General features: G+C 45.3%; 1 protein-coding gene across 1 annotated transcript in view; it reads right to left on the bottom strand.

The window, feature by feature from the left end:
* Window positions 1-7192: 7192 nt before the first annotated feature.
* PROSER2 (proline and serine rich 2) overlaps window positions 7193-15703 on the bottom strand; it is a 20892-nt gene continuing 12381 nt past the window's right edge. The window contains exons 2-3 of the mRNA XM_007452574.1: window positions 9874-10126; window positions 7193-8166 (exon numbers count right to left, since the gene is read on the bottom strand). Of these exons, the coding sequence (XP_007452636.1) occupies window positions 7193-8166; window positions 9874-10126 (1227 nt within the window). The remainder of the gene's footprint in view (window positions 8167-9873; window positions 10127-15703) is intronic.

Raw genomic sequence — 15703 nt, 5'->3', positions numbered from 1 at the left:
CTCTTTCCGTTTTCAGTCAGCTCTTAATGCTATGAATTCCCCGTGTTGAGTAGAAATCTCTCGTGGCGTGATCTCTGTGGCCACACAGAACTATCTACTGTGACAGCTCTTAGCTTCTGGGGTCACTCTCACGGGCTCTCTAGTCTCTTCTGTTTGTGGATTTGACACACTCAGCCCTGTCAGCTGTATCTGCCTCTTGTAAAACATGGCTGGAGTCAGTGTGGAATCTGAATGGTATACTTAGAGCAAAATATACCTTTGAAGGTGGATCTGATTTCTAGAAACAGCCAATGGTCTTTAGGAATCAAGACTCTGTGAGGTGGATGATTGAGATGAGAAAAACTTTTGGTTTAAAAGATCAAATTGAGCAATTATAAAATCTGGCCCGAACTGTCACTGAAAGGATTTATTCCTAGAAGAAATTGACAAAAAAATAAACTATAGCAACATTATTAGATGAAGTGTAGACCCTCCCAAGGCAAGGAGATGCTCAATTCTCTGAGAGCAGGCACATCCCAGTAAAATGTAGACAAAAACTTCAAGAATGCCATTTACAAGTATTGGCAGAAGTGTCATAACTTATGACACGACTGGAGAGAGACCACCAGTTCGCGCTGCAGCTGCGTCCCAACTGCAGTGTGGCTGGGAATTTATGGTGGTGAAATAGTTCAACCCCAGCGGCACCGAGGCTTCCCCACTCTGAGCTGGTGGCCTCTTGCGGGCGCGAGGCCAAGGCCGGCGTGGGCAGCCGCCCTGCCCAGAGCCCCGTGGAGCCAGGTCCTGGACTTTCCCTGAAGCCTGGTTGCCTTTCCAGTAACAAGCATGACTTCAAAGGACTGCCGGGGAGCAGATGGGCAGTTTCGCCAGTGAACTCACTCAGCCGCGTGCCTGGGAGTCTTGCGCCTGGGGGTGTTGGAAACCACCCCTGGCAATTCTGGGCTCCAGAACCAAGTCCTGAGGGAGGGAGAAGGAGAAGGGATGCAGCCAAAGGACCTGCTTTGAACTTGATCCCCCAGGGCAGAGGTCACACGTGGTGATTCAAGGCACCCCTGCCCGGCTGGCAGGGACGCCACCTGCCTTACTTTCCTCTTTCTGTCCTGCACAGCCCACTGGTATGCTCTTTCCACCAAGCCTGACTTCCAAACAACACAGGCTTTACCTATCTCTCCTCTCATCCCCAGAGGCAAGCCCCGGCCCCATGGGCTGAAACGTAACGAGAGTACAAATCAGGATGAGCATCGTGAGAGCCGGGCACATGAGGGCAGGCCAGGGAGTGAGGGGAGAAGCGCTGAAGGAGCGAAAGAGGACGGTGTTCGGGAGAAGGGAAGTTGGGGGCTGGGCGTGTGGACAACGTTGGCCGGCACAGCTTGGGTGGCTTCACAGAAGGTGCGGGAAGCAGGGGGTTTGCAGCCCACACAACTAAGGCGGCCCCCGTGGCCCCCACAAGGCCCTTGTGAAGGGGAGAGGGGCCCGTGGTCACGAGGACTAAGTAATGATATTTAGCACCTCCCGCAGTGTCTGTCACATTCAGTATCACTTGGGACACCTCCTAAGCTTCACAAAAAAAGAAAACGAGTTTCAGGTAACTTGTTTCACATTTATAAGCACTTTCATTCAGTTCATCTGGCCATTAAGATGGCACTGACGAAACAAAGAGCTTTACAGAGTTTCACAAATACATGGACCGTGAGCTGGGAAGAGCACGGTCACGTGTGGCCCGAGCTCTGGGTTTGGAAACCAAGCCTGGGGAAGGTGAGGCACCTCAGCTGCTACCACGTTACCTGCGTGGACAGTCTTCCCTGCACCTTCCTGCTGTTTGAACTTGTCTTCACAAGACAGAGGTTATTTCTCCCAAATTCAAAATGCTTAGACACTGAATAAATGGTCCAGGAAATGGTTGCACAGTAGAACTAATGAGACCCTTGTAGCACAGCCATCATGGCGACTTGTCAGGGATGTGGTTCCATGAGGAATTATGTAATATCTTTAAAGGCCACAGAGGCCCGAAAGCATCTTTAGTAACAGGGGCAAGCCTCTTAGGCAGGTCCCAATACTCAAAGGGAGTCTAGCCGCACAAAAGCATCAGAGTATGCCAAGGGCAGAAGCCAGCCAGCCACTGAGAAACCCTCGGGCACACACGTGCTCAGAGCTGCCAGCTCCCTGGACACACGGAGTCCCTGTTGACTCAGCCCCACCTCTTAAAGGCATTTCCAGAACTTAAGTTACTACTGCCCTTGGCAGCTCTGCTTCACGCACAAATACTCGGAGCTTGAAGTTTATGAAATGTGACCTGTTTATCAATGACTAAGTTCCATTAACCTCAGCTTCCAAAAGTGAATTCTTACCTCTGGCCCTGGTCGGGCCATCGCAGTGGCCGCCTTTACTGGGGGCGGGCAGTGGGGCAGACATGGTGGGGGGGGCATCACAGAATCCTGAGCCTAAGCCACCAAGCTAGGGGCTCCCACACCCAGAAAGTAAACCCGGGGGCTCCTCAAACTGAGGATGGGTTTACAAAACGTTCCTTGAACTTCAGAAGTCCTGCTCAGCTGGGGAAAGAGCTGGCCTCAAGGATCCTGAAGGAGCAGTGAGAATCAGCAACGCCTACCCTGAACTCAACCAGGAGACAGGGCGGCTTCCTAGACCCTAGTGTGCCCCCCAAAGCAGGAGGGCTGGTGGGGGCCTATGGCAGACAGATCCAGGGGGTTGCCAAGGAATCAGGAGGCAGAGGGCATCCCAGGATCGCAGGATTCCCTGGGCACCCCCCGCTCCTTAGGGCGATTTATGGTTCTCCCCACCTAGGTCAGAGAATACTGGGTTTGTCTGGCGTTCAGGCTCTTCAGGTTATTTCTGGAAACCACCACGTTACCCCTCTCTTACCTTGTTGTTGAATAGGACGTTCGTGCAGTTTAGAGGATAAGACGCGAGGCTGAAGTACATCATTAAGAGCCACGTTTGTACCTGGTGGGGCAGCCTCACTGGGCTCCGGGGGTCATCCGTGTCCCCTCTAGGACAATAAGCAGGAGGGAGAGGGAGCCTGCTGGTGACGGCAGTGACTGGCGTTTCTGAAGTCTTACGAATTTGGAATGTGTAGGAAAGAGTTTTATTATATTTTTTTGAGTCAAGAGACATTTTAGAAGGACTGCAGCCATCACTCACAAAGGTTTTTATGCTGAAAAGAGCGGGATGGGAGATGCCCTTTGGCCATCAGCCTGTCGCCCAGCCTTTGTCATGCAAACAGGTGGATTTGTTCCCCAACAGCGTTTTTTTTCTTCTAGAGAAGAGGGTGCTTCTGGCCGGGGAGGGCCAGCAGGCGCCGAAGAGGACGTGGTCAGCAAGCAGGAGGCACGGGGCGCTCCCTGGCAGGGTCCGAGCAGGGCTCCGACTTTCCCAGGCCTCGGCAGCTGACAGCCCTGCCTTCTCTTTTCTCAGATATTGAAAGCAGGGCCTTTCCAGCGAGTAGATTAGGAAAGGATATGGGAACTTGTTCCCCATACTTTGAAGCAGGGAAAAAGAGCCTTGTTGTGAAGAGAAGAAACAAAACCTGTTTGGTGACTTGTCATTTCAATGAAAACACAAACCTCTCACAGGTGAGCATTCCCCACGCGCCTCCCCGTCCTCCTGGATCACAGGTGGGGGGGAAGAAAACACTGAAAAACTACCTTTGCTCCTTCAGAGGACGTGTTGACTTGGTGACAAACGTTTCAGAAAAAGTTTCTTGATAAGAGTAAATTGTTTTCATATTTATCTTGTTTTTCTCTCTTCATTCCTCTTGAATAAACAAAAAGAACTGATTTCTTAGATCATGTGCATAAAAAACATAACCATCAAATCCCCTGAAAGGTCAAATTCCTCACAGCCAGAGCTGTGGGAATTCAGTAAAAAAAGAATACCATTCTTTGTATTTTTCTTTTCCATTATGGTTTATTACAGGATATTGAATATAGTTCCCTGTGCTGTACAGTAGGATCTTGGTGTTTATCCATTCCGTATATACTAGTTTGCATCTGCTAATTGCAAACTCCCAATCCATCCCTCCCCTACCCGACCTCCCCCTGGGCAACCACAAATCTGTTCTCTGTGAGTCTGTTTCTATTTCATAGATGAATTCATTTGTTTCATATTTCAGATTCCACATATAAGTGATATCATATGGTATATGTCTTTGTCTGACTTACTTCACTTAGTATCATAATCTCTAAGTCCATCCATGTTGCTGCAGATGGCATTATTTCAGAGAATACAGTTCTGATTTTTTTTTTTTTTTTTTTTTAACAAATAAAAAGGTCAACCAATCCTCAGGGTTCCATAAGGCCTGACTTATCAACTCCATGAAGCTCTTCGCGAAAACTTGTTTCAAATGGGGAGCCCACACTGGGAGCTACCCATCAGGAACTCTGAGTAAAGAATCCTGTATTGTTGAAGTCAGGGGGTGGGGGGAAGAGAGCAAGAACGCAGCTCTGGGGGAGCCCTCTGCGTCTTGAGAGACTCTTGAGAGACTCAGAGATGCTGGAGGGACACCTGCACCTCTGCCTTTTCTCCCCCACAAGCCTTATAAGAGGAGAATGACCCTGGGGAGAGAAAAGCAAAGATCAACATTTCTACCAATTTTGTGAAGATAAGCACGCACGCTAGCCAAATAGAGTAGGAGGAGGGCACTGGACCAGACTCTGTTACCCTGGTAACTGCAGGGCATTACCCTTTGCAGATGAGACTGTGGTTTGGCCATTTGAACATACCTGCCTAAAAGCAGAGGAGAATTTCTTTTCCTGATTTTAAGTATTAAGGTAAAGAGTTTCATCTTTATCTTAATGGAGACTAAAATGGACTGATTTACAAGCATCACTTGAAAAAAAAAAAAAAACTGAGCACTTAAGATTCATCTTTCCTTTTCGTTACAAGTTTGCTTTGAAATATGGTCCTTAAGATTCCCTTGAAGATGACCCTTTAAGAACGTCCTATCACAGAGTTATTGCAAGGAAACAAATGCCCCTCAGAAAATGAATTTTTTTTGTTAAGGTGATACATACAAAAATAGGTTAGTTCATTAGCAGCTATAATTTGAACCTTGTACAAAATATATGGCTTTAGTTACTAGGGTTTTGGGCACAAGAAATGGCCAGAGTAACAGTCAGTATAATTATGAATAAGTAGGTGGAAAAGATTATGAATAAACAGAAGGAAAGGATATAACCATTTAAAAGAAAATACCTGAGAATAAGTATAAAATGCAAAAACAAAGTTGCTTATACTTAAGATAGATCTCTAAATTTATTTTTCAAAAATGCCATTATGAGAACAAATATACTAACATATAGTCAAGTTCACCTTAATCACAACGAAGTCATAGGATAAGAAAAAAAAGAAAGAATCCTCAAATACAAGGGATATTTAAAATGTTAGCCATATCAAGATCCGCTATTTTCAAACACTGTGTAACATGGCATCTCGCTATATAAAAAGGAAATAACAGGGCTCAAGAATCCTTTAAACAAATCCAACATAAACAGGAGTAAAATAAAGACTATTTTTTAGAACCTGTAAAATCAAAGCACATATTTAAATGAAGACCATCAAGAATCTATGAGATTATTTCAGGAGGACAAGGCCTGGGCGAGACACTAAATACTGTCGTTCTAAGGAAAACACGACAATCATTTTATGTAACTTACAAGGCAAATTAATACTATGAAAAACGTCCTTCACAGCACATTTAGAAGTTTGAGTTTAAATAATACTCAACAGGAAAGAAACAGATTCTGTGACAGTGGCTGAGACATACAACAAAAGGGTGTGACTTTCAAGTGTTGTCCTTCCGGGTCTATTTTAAGAGGTTTTAGACTCCAGCCTGAAATAGTTTTGATAGTAATGCTTGTGGCTACAACTCAGCATGTAAGACACTGTCTGGGACAAAACCAGTTCTTTTCATGCTGTGTAACTTAGTTCGCTGTTTTTTCCCTTTTAAATTAATCCTGAGATCTTGCCCACAGAACATGGGGGATGTTAAGAATCTTTTGTTTCCTTCTGTTTACCAGCCACCTTGGAACATGCAAGACTAAAAGTAGGTGATAAATTAAAATTAGGTGATAAATGACATCTTTAAAAGCATACTTCACTAACAAAGGAACTCTCTTGCTTAGTTGGAAGCTTATTTGGACTATTACTTTAATTGGGAACAGAACACGTTGAGGAAAAAGCACTTTGGTTCACCGAAAAGTTATGGAGATGTGTCCTTAAAAGACTTCCTTATTAGGAAGTAACAATTTCTATGTCATTATCTCAATACTGAGATGGCTTGTGTATCAAAAGAATAGGAAGTGCTTGCATCCTGTAGTTATGTAATAGGGTTTTAAGAAGTTTATATATATGTAAGAAATGTGTGTGTGCACACCATCTATATCTGTATATAACATATATGTACCTATAAACACATATTATGTACATGTATATACACAGTACACGCTCATATATATATCTCCCAGTAACACAGACTCTGTAGTCTGATGAGACTTACTTTCTTAAAACTACCACCTTTTCCAAACTCAACCTTTCCATTCCACTCCCATAACTCAATGTTACAGTAACTCATACTCTAAAGGCTTCAATTTTCAATTTAAAAAAATCTGGGCAAACCAAGTTAGACCAAGAAACAAAGGCATATTTAGGCTAACATACTGTCTTTCACCTTTCAAAAACAAACAAAAAACCAAAACAGTATTTTAAGACACTATGAAAATTGAACAAGCACTTCTTTATTTTCTTGGAAAGGAGGGGACGGTCCCTTTCTCAGAGAAACGAGTATGAGAGATCTAAACTGGTTTTCGTGTCATGCACTTCGGATAAAAGGTTAGATTAGAGACTCAATAACAGAAAATTCAGACCCAATCCCCCTCCTCCTAGATCCAAAAAACATATGGCATTTACAAATCATTGAAACCTGTAGGTGTTCAAGGTTATTCTCCGAGCTCTTGGAAACGGGAAGATGTGGTGCGGGATGCTCTGGTTCGGAAGGATGTCCCAGCTCGGATGCGGGCCAGAGCGGGGCAGACAGTCGGCTGACTCCCGGACCCCCATCGCTGGTCCTCCACGGGGTTCCGCAGTCCGGGCTTTGCTATTGTGCTGTGCGCATGCGCACATCCATGTTCGGCCACACGTACCTGGTCGCCCTAACTCCCCCAGCGCCGCCCACTCTCCGTCACAAGTTCTCCTTCAGGAGGCCGAGTTTCCGCAGGGCCTCCCGACGGGCCTCCTCTGTGGAGCCCCGGCCCGAGAACTGGACAGTGATGCCCTGGGGTCTGAACCCCACAGCCCGGGGGAGCGAGCCCGACCGCTTCCTGGCGTCCTGGCCGCAGTCCGGCTGCCGGGGTGCAAGTTTGCTGGGGAGGGCCGGGTCCGGACAGAAGGTGACCGTCTTCCCTGTAGAGACAAAGGGCCCGGGATGGCTCTTGAGGATGTCGTGGAGGCTCTGGAAGCCGTTGGCCACCGGCAGGGGCTGTTCCGTCTGCACGCCTCTGGACTGCTGGCCGCCGTGCGCCCCAGCCCGCGCGGGAACAGCCTCCCGGGCCGGGCCCGGCTGGCTCTGCTCCGGGGAGACGCTTCTTCTCTGCTCGGTGGGCTCGCTCCTCTGGGCCCGGTCCTCCGTCTCCCCCACGGAGAGGAAGGAGACCCCATTGATGTTGGCCAGGACCTGGGCTTTGCGCTCCTGCACGTTGACCGCGGCCTTGGAGATGGTCTTATTGAAGTCCTTCCCCGCGCTGTTGGTCACGCTGATGTTGCTCGGGAAGCGGTGGATCTTGGGCGCTGGCTGTGCGGCGTGTCTGTGCCACAGCGAGTGTTCTCCGTGTCGAGGGGCCACGGAAGTCAGCGTCCTCCATCCTGCAGGCCTGCCCTCTTTGGACGGGGATGTGGGCGAGAGCCCTTCGTTCCCTGCCAGCTTCTCAGACATCTTCTGGGCGATGACGAGCGGAGTGGGGACCGAGCGGGCCAGTTTGGGGTGCTCTGCTGGAGTAGGAGGGGGCTCTCTCCCGGAGTGGGCCGGGGCTGCTGCGGGGACAGGGCTGGGAGGCGGCAGGGGCAGGGCCTCGGGACCTGGGGGGTCTGGCAGGGGAGACTTCTCAGCATCCTCTTTCCTGAGGACAGGGGTGTCTTCCTTTCCAACAGCGACAGCCCCTGCAAAGTAGCAAGGATTCTCATAAGCTACCACCATATGCAGAAATAAATGCATCACGTTTCCTTTTCACTGAATTTACGAAGGTCTCAAAGGGATTCAATACCAATTTCAACAGTACCTCTTGTAAGCTAAACTCCCTCTACCCTATTCCCTGGACTAGCGAAAGAGAACATAGTATATGATTCTCATAATCACCTGATGAGAAAGAATGAATTAGCAGTGGTGAAAGATGTGCAAGCCAGAAATAGTCAGTACCTGGGAAGCATATGGTAAATGCAAGTTTCTAAGGAGCCATCATCCTGAGACATGTAACAGGAGGAAACAACAGCTTACCTTATGGGGGATTTTACAGAGGGGAAATGGAGGCTGGGAAGTTTGTGGTACCCACCAACCCCTCCCTCAGGTCTCTCTAGATGAAGGATAATTGGATGTGTCACTTTCCTCTAGAAACAGAAATGTTTCCTGACAGCCTCCAGTACAGTTTAATACACCAGCCTATGATTCTTTACTATATCCTAACATACGTGATCACAGATCACCTAACACTTTTCTGCACTAGTATTTATACACCCGTGTCTGCTACAAAACTGGGAGCTATGTATTATATTTATCTTTGTATCCTCAGAATCTCACACAATGCCTGTCACAGAGTGGGCACTTAAAGTTGTTATGAAAACATCATGTTAGAGAATTGATGGGCAAGTGGCTTACTTTCAAAAAAATGTTTTCCTTGGCACAATTATATGACCTGACATTTTTAAGGGATCAGTGGTTCAAATTAATTTTAGGAACTAAACTTCAAAGAAGAAGTGATAAAAAGGGGAAGTTCATATTAAGTCTCTTCTTTGAAGAGATGGCTGCAAACTCAGCCCCATATTTGGAACATATAACCAATAGTACATGAAATTCTGTGTAATACACAGCCTTGCTTACAAAAAATAAAGGGGTGGGGATATATTTCTAGAGGCTTGTGACAAATGGAAGTATTTTGTAGTCAACAGAGCCAAGATATTTTCCATCCTATTTTTCCCTCATCTTTTCCAATCCTTATCCCTTTGTCCACATTTCCAATATCTTTTCCAACCAGGAAAAAAAAAATTGGGAGAACGTTTTCTCCTTGTCCGTGTCCCTCTGGTTCTATCACAGAACTCAAGGGGCAAAAAGCATACCTCTCCTCTGATGCCACCCTGAATCAAGCAAACTTTACAAAGCAGATGCTGAGCTGTATTTTTGTTCTGATCATTTTTGTTTTCCTGAACCAGCTGACTTTTCAGTTCAAACACTCCCACCTTGGAATAGGGGTATAACCTTGCACAAGAATTGAGATTGAACCTCAAAGGCTAAAGTACAAGTCCTTTGTATATTTTCTTTGTAGAATGGGATTGTTTCCTGAAGCCATTTCTAGTTTTCTTTTTTCTTTTATCCACGTATGCAATGTTTGTTTGCCCAATTAGTCTCATTCTTTATTCTCGCCCTTTTGAAATTTCCCTTCCATGTGTTTTCATCCCAATATGCCATGAAAGCACCTACTTGGCTGGACAATCAGACTACCAAGAGGATGCTTCTACCCTACAAAAATCTGATCAGCCCCACGAACTACTATACTGGCTGGAAACACAGAGAACACGACAGAAAGGAGGGCCTCTGTGTCTTGTACCACACGACAAGCCACGTCAGAGGTGGGGGACCTGTTCTCTGGTCCTCACCTGCTGCCTCCGTCACATCCCGAAGGCTCTCGGGTTCCCCGGCTCCAGGGCCCAGCTGCACTAAGTCCACGACGTCCTCTGGCTCGGAGGGACCAGAAGTGCTCTCTTCCAGAGACCGTGGAGAGTGGCACTGAGCATCACCATCACACAGCACCTGTTCCTCAAAGTCGTCTTCCAGGGAATCAATCGTCTCTTCAAAAAACAGGAGGACGTCCTTTTCCTCATGTGTGAGGTACTTCAGGCTCTCATCATCCTGTACAAAAGGTTTGGACATGAGGAATAAAAGCAACAGTGGTTTCACTGAAGGGAAAACACCCCACAACAATGTAGGGATCAATACAGAGCCTGGGGTGGAATTCATGGCACCCTCCAATTTCCCGTCTAGGGAGAGTGCACCATCCAGGCAACCCTGCTGGCACACCTCTGCCTGTGTGTCCCTCACCATTCGACTTGCATGAGAAAGAAGTTTGTCCAAAAGGTGTAGCAGATTACGGATCTTAGACACTTTTGTTCTTTTTTTTTTTTTTTTTCACGGTATGCGGGCCTCTCACTGTTGTGGCCTCTCCTGTTGCGGAGCATAGGCTCCAGACGCGCAGGCTCAGCGGCCATGGCTCACGGGCCCAGCCGCTCCGCAGCATGTGGGATCTTCCCGGACCGAGGCACGAACCCGTGTCCCCTGCATTGGCAGGCGGACTCTCAACCACTGCGCCAGGGAAGCCCTACACTTTTTTTCTTGTGAGTCAATGACAAGAAAGCAATTCTTCAGTATCTCCTTGGAAGAGGTCTTTTCAACTTACTGCCAACAGATATGCTTGGTTTCCCCGTAATGGCAATGGGGGGATCTTTAGTTAAAGACAGTGGAGTGAACTCACATATTTATCTCCTCTCCCTCCAGAAACCTCACTAAAACAAATATCATAGGAAATGAGGTGATAGCAACAACATGTGGGAAGGTAGACAGCAGAAGGACAGGTGGTGACTGACTCAGAGAATCCAAGAAAGGTGAATCTTAGTCAGCAGCTGGGGGTGGGGCCAGAATCAACCTGCTGTGGCATGGAGAGCCCTCACAAGGCTCAGCACAGCGTCGGGGAGGTGCTGGGCAGTTCTGGAAGTCTGGCTAAGATGACATTGAAAAGAGCAGAACTGGACGAGAGTCTCTTTCAGAAGCAATCAGGTCACCCAGGCAGAAAACTAGATGTTTGTTCTTAAAGAAAGTAAAGCCGGGGGGCATCAAGCCAAGTTCGTGGTAAAGAACCGTTCTGAAAACTGGGAGTCAGGGAATCAAACTGGCCCTCTGGACAGAGGATTGAAAGGGTCTTCTCTGGGGATGTGAATGGTCCAAGAACCAAGAGGTGGACACCTTGAGCTCCCCAGGGAAACAGCTCAGCAAGATCACTCTACCAGTGAAATCACCGTCAACAAACCCCAGCACAGAATTCTTAATCAGTTTCTTAACATTCTGCTCTTAAGTGTGTTCATATAGCTAATGATCACCAAGCAGCTGAGAAAAACCTTTAACATGAAAGACACATTAAAACAAGATAAGAAGGAAAAAAAGGCAACTTGTAAGAAACAAACTATGCAGAATGGTGAAAATTCCAAAAAGATGATCATGAACATCCTCAGAGGGATCAGAGGAGAGACTGAAACCATAAACAAGAATCTGATGCTATTTTTAAAAACCAGAAGACAGAAAAGAGCTCTTAGAAATTAAAACTATGACAGAAAAAAATGAAATAGAAGCCTAGAGATAAAGTAGAGAAACCGGAAAAGTACAACAAAAAGTCAAAAAAAAATTTTTAAGCAGAAAACTAGAGAATATGAGTGGGAGGGCCAACATCTGAATAATGTGTTCCAGAAAGAGGAATGAGGAAAAATAGAGGGGAAGAAATGATCAAAGTAAACAAGTAAAATTATTCAAGGAAATGTCCTTAAACAGAAGGATGTGAGTATCCAGATCAAAGGGTCGTGAGAATAACCTGATGGACAGGAATAAAACAGACCTATGCCAAGGCCCATCCATTGAAATTTCAGCCATGGGAGACGAGGCGAGATACTAAAAGCTTCCCAGAGTGGAAAATGGGTCACATAACAAAACATCAGGAGTCAGAACAGCAACAGACTTCTCAGCAGCAGCATCAGCTTTGGAAGCCAGAAGACGATGTTGTGATTCCTTTAAAATTCCAGATGAATTCAGGACTAGAATTCGTACATAATCAAGTTAAAGTTAGAGTAGAATAATGGTGTGTGTGGTTTTTTTTAATTAATTAATTTATTTATTTTTGTCTGCGTTGGGTCCTCGTTGCTGCTTTCTCTAGTTGTGGTGAGCGGGGCCTACTCTTCGTCACAGTGTGCGGTCTTCTCATTACGGTGGTTTCTCTTGTTGCGGAGCACGGGCTCTAGGCGCGCGGGCTTCAGTAGTTGTGGCGCACGGGCTCAGTTGCTCTGCGGCATTGGGATCTTCCTGGACCAGGGCTCGAACTTGTGTACCCTGCATTAGCAGGTGGATTCTTAACCACTGCACCACCAGGGAAGTCCCAATAATGGAGTTTTTAAGACACACAAGGTCTAACCAGCAGATCTCCCATGCATGCCTTTCTCAGGAAGCTACTGCAGGGCGGTGGAGGTAGGGCTGTTCCCCTAGACAAGGGAGGAACCAAGAAGAAAAACCTGGGAGCCAGAATATAGGAGAGAATGAGAGAAAGCAGAGGGAACCCCAGGATAACAATGCTGTCCCCAGGATGTCAACTGTGCAGTGAACAACCAACCTAGTTCAGAGCAAGCCATGGAGCCACACAGAACATGAACAAAGAAAGCACATAAAACCAAAGCAATTATCAACCACAGGAAAAACTAAAGTTATGAGACAAAGCATGTATCTGTGAGTCAATTCCTCTAGAGCAACACACACACCCACACCCACAGGTATACTAATTATATCAGTATTTATGGTAGCAAGAAAATGAGAAACCACCTAAAATGTCCAACAATAAAGGTATGGTTGAACAAATCAGGGCACATTCACAGATGGAATATTGAACAGCCATTTTAAATGGTGTTTTCAAAAGAATATAATGTTAAGTGAAAAAAAATGCAGATAAGAAAGAGTTGCCTCGATTTAAATATCAATATATGTATACTTCATATATCCACAAATACAAAAAGTACTGAAAGGATAAAATGTCAATAGTGGGGGAAAATGAAGGTAAATAACAAACAGGAATGAGTTAAAAGTCGTTGCCTCCAGTGAGTCGGAAATGGGGGGAGGGGTACAAGTAAGGCTAATGCTTTTTATAAACCTTATAAAAGTATTTGAGTCTCTACGATGAAAATAAATTTTGATAAAACAACAGGAAAAAATATAGTGGAAGCAAAGGTGACTAAGAGTTGGTCCATGTGGTATAGAATAATGCACTTCATACCGTGATCTGAGAGGTCTTCAAATGCCCACCTATCCAGGCCCATCACAGAGCCTGCAGCGTCCAGAGGTTTAGAGACTTTTCTTTAGTTTCAGGCAGAGTATATACTTGTTTGGGGGATGATTAGCACAAGAACACATGCAAATTTCTCAAACTAGCTTGGCCATGTTAGCTGAATCCTGAAGGAAGTCCACTCAGGAAAAGGGGACTGTCCATGGCATGGGTTCAGTAAACAGGAATAACAGAATATTGCTGGGGAGAGATACCTACAGCATGGCTTAGGTAGCAGAACAGAACACTGCTGGGAAGAGAAGCAATATATACCTATATACAACTGCTGGGTCATAAGATACGTGTTTGTTTTGGTAGACATAGCCTAACAGTTCTCCCAAGCGGCTGGACCAACACACTGCTTGGTGCATGGTCCTGCATATGGTAGCATCTCCTTCTGATAGTCAGTACATTCCCAAGAAGACAGCAGTGTTGAGATTTTTTTCCTCATAATACTTAACTGGCTGTTTGGAGATCCTCTTATGAAGTGCCTGTTCAAGTCTTTTGCCTATTTTTCTATCAAGTTGTCTTTAAAGAAATCATTTGTAGGAGTTCTTTTATGCATACTTGATACAAATCCTTTGTGGGTGTATTTATTGCAAATATTTTTTCCTACCCAGTGGCTTGCTTTTTCTCTCTGTTAATGGGGGTCTTCTGGTGACTAGTCCTTAATTTTAGTGTAGTACAATGTATCAGTCTTTTCTTTAGAGCTTTTGGTGTCCTATTTAAGACACCACTACCTACTCCATGGTCATGAAGACATTCACCTGCTTTTATTTATTCTAAAAGCATGGTTGTTTTTAAACTTCCATATTTGTGCTACAATTCATCGGAATGAACTTTTATGTATGGTATGAGGTCACAATTCGCTGTTTCCTACACTGATACCCAACTGTTCCAGCAAAACTGCTTGAAAAGACTATCGTTTCGGGACTTCCCTGGTGGCACAGTGGTTAAGAATCTGCCTGTCAATGCAGGGGAGACAGGTTCGAGCCCTGGTCCAGGAAGATTCCCACATGCCTCGGAGCAGCTAAGCCTGTGTGCCACAACTACTGAGCCTGCGCTCTAGAGCCCACGAACCACAACTACTGAGCCCATGTGCCACAACTACTGAAGCCCACGCGCCTAGAGCCCATGCTCCACAACAAGAGAAGCCACCGCAATGAGAAGCCCGTGCACTGCAACAAAGAGTAGCCCCTGCTCGCCGCAACTAGAGAAAAGCCCGTGCACAGCAACGAAGACCCAACGCAGCCAAAAAAAAAAGGCTATCGTTTCCCCACTGCAGGTCCCCTTGGTTGTAAATCAGGTGACAGGTCACAAGTCCATCTGTTTCTAGATTCTCTTTTCTGTTCATTTGTCTACTTGTCTGTTTGTACAATGATAAAACACTGTTTTAATTATAACATTATAGTGTGTCCCGAGTTTGAAGCCCTCCTGTTTTGCTGTTCTTTAAGTCTGTGCTGGCCCTTTTTATTTCCAGTATCAGCTGGTCAGTTTCCACATACACATAAATATACACACACACCCATGCTGGGATTTTGATTGGACTTCATGGAAGTTCTTCAAATTGAGTAGAACTGATGTCTCACAATATTTTTTCTATCCGTATGGTATACTTATTTAGATTAGTGGCTCTTAAAGTGTGGTCCCTCACCCAGCAGTGGCAGCAGCACCCGCGAACTTGTTAGAAATACAAATTCTTAGGCCCCATCTCAGATCTACTGAATCAGAAACTTTAAGGGGTTGGGCCTTCAATCTCTTTCAACAGACCCTCTGGGTAATACTGATGAACTAACGTTTGATATGCTTTGATCTGGTTCTTTATTTTCTCTCAACAATATCTTGTAATTTCCAGTGTAGAGATTTTACAGATTTGTTATCTCTCCTCTTAGGTATTTGATGTTTTGTGATGCTATTAGAAATGGCATCACTTTGAACATTTTCTAAATGTTTCTGGTCTATAGAAATACAAGATATACTGACCTTGAAATAAGCAAATTTAACAAATTTGCTGCACAGTACTAACAGTTTATCTGTAGGTGCTTTTCAGTTTTCTACATAAACAGTGGTGTCTATAAATGAGAGGTTTTTATTTCCTCCTTTCCATTCCTCATGCCTTTCATTTTCTTCATTCTGCCTTATCGTACCACCAGGGTCCTCCAGTTAGCTGAACAGAAGTGGCATCTTCATCTTCTTCCCAGTGTTGGGGAGAAAGCTTTCAATATTCCACCATTAAGTACAGTGTTTGCTGTAGGTTTTTAAAAGATGATCTTCATCAGATTAAGAAAGCTGTCTTCTATTCCTAGTTTGCTAAGTGTGTTTGTCTTTATTTTTTTTTTTTTTTTTTTTTTTTTTTTTTT

This window comes from Lipotes vexillifer, unplaced genomic scaffold (genome assembly GCF_000442215.2).
Source record: "Lipotes vexillifer unplaced genomic scaffold, Lipotes_vexillifer_v1.1 scaffold628, whole genome shotgun sequence".
Classification (NCBI taxonomy): Eukaryota; Metazoa; Chordata; class Mammalia; order Artiodactyla; family Lipotidae; genus Lipotes; species Lipotes vexillifer.
Note: the sequence above shows the minus strand (reverse complement) of the source record. Positions and strands in the feature narration are given on the sequence as shown.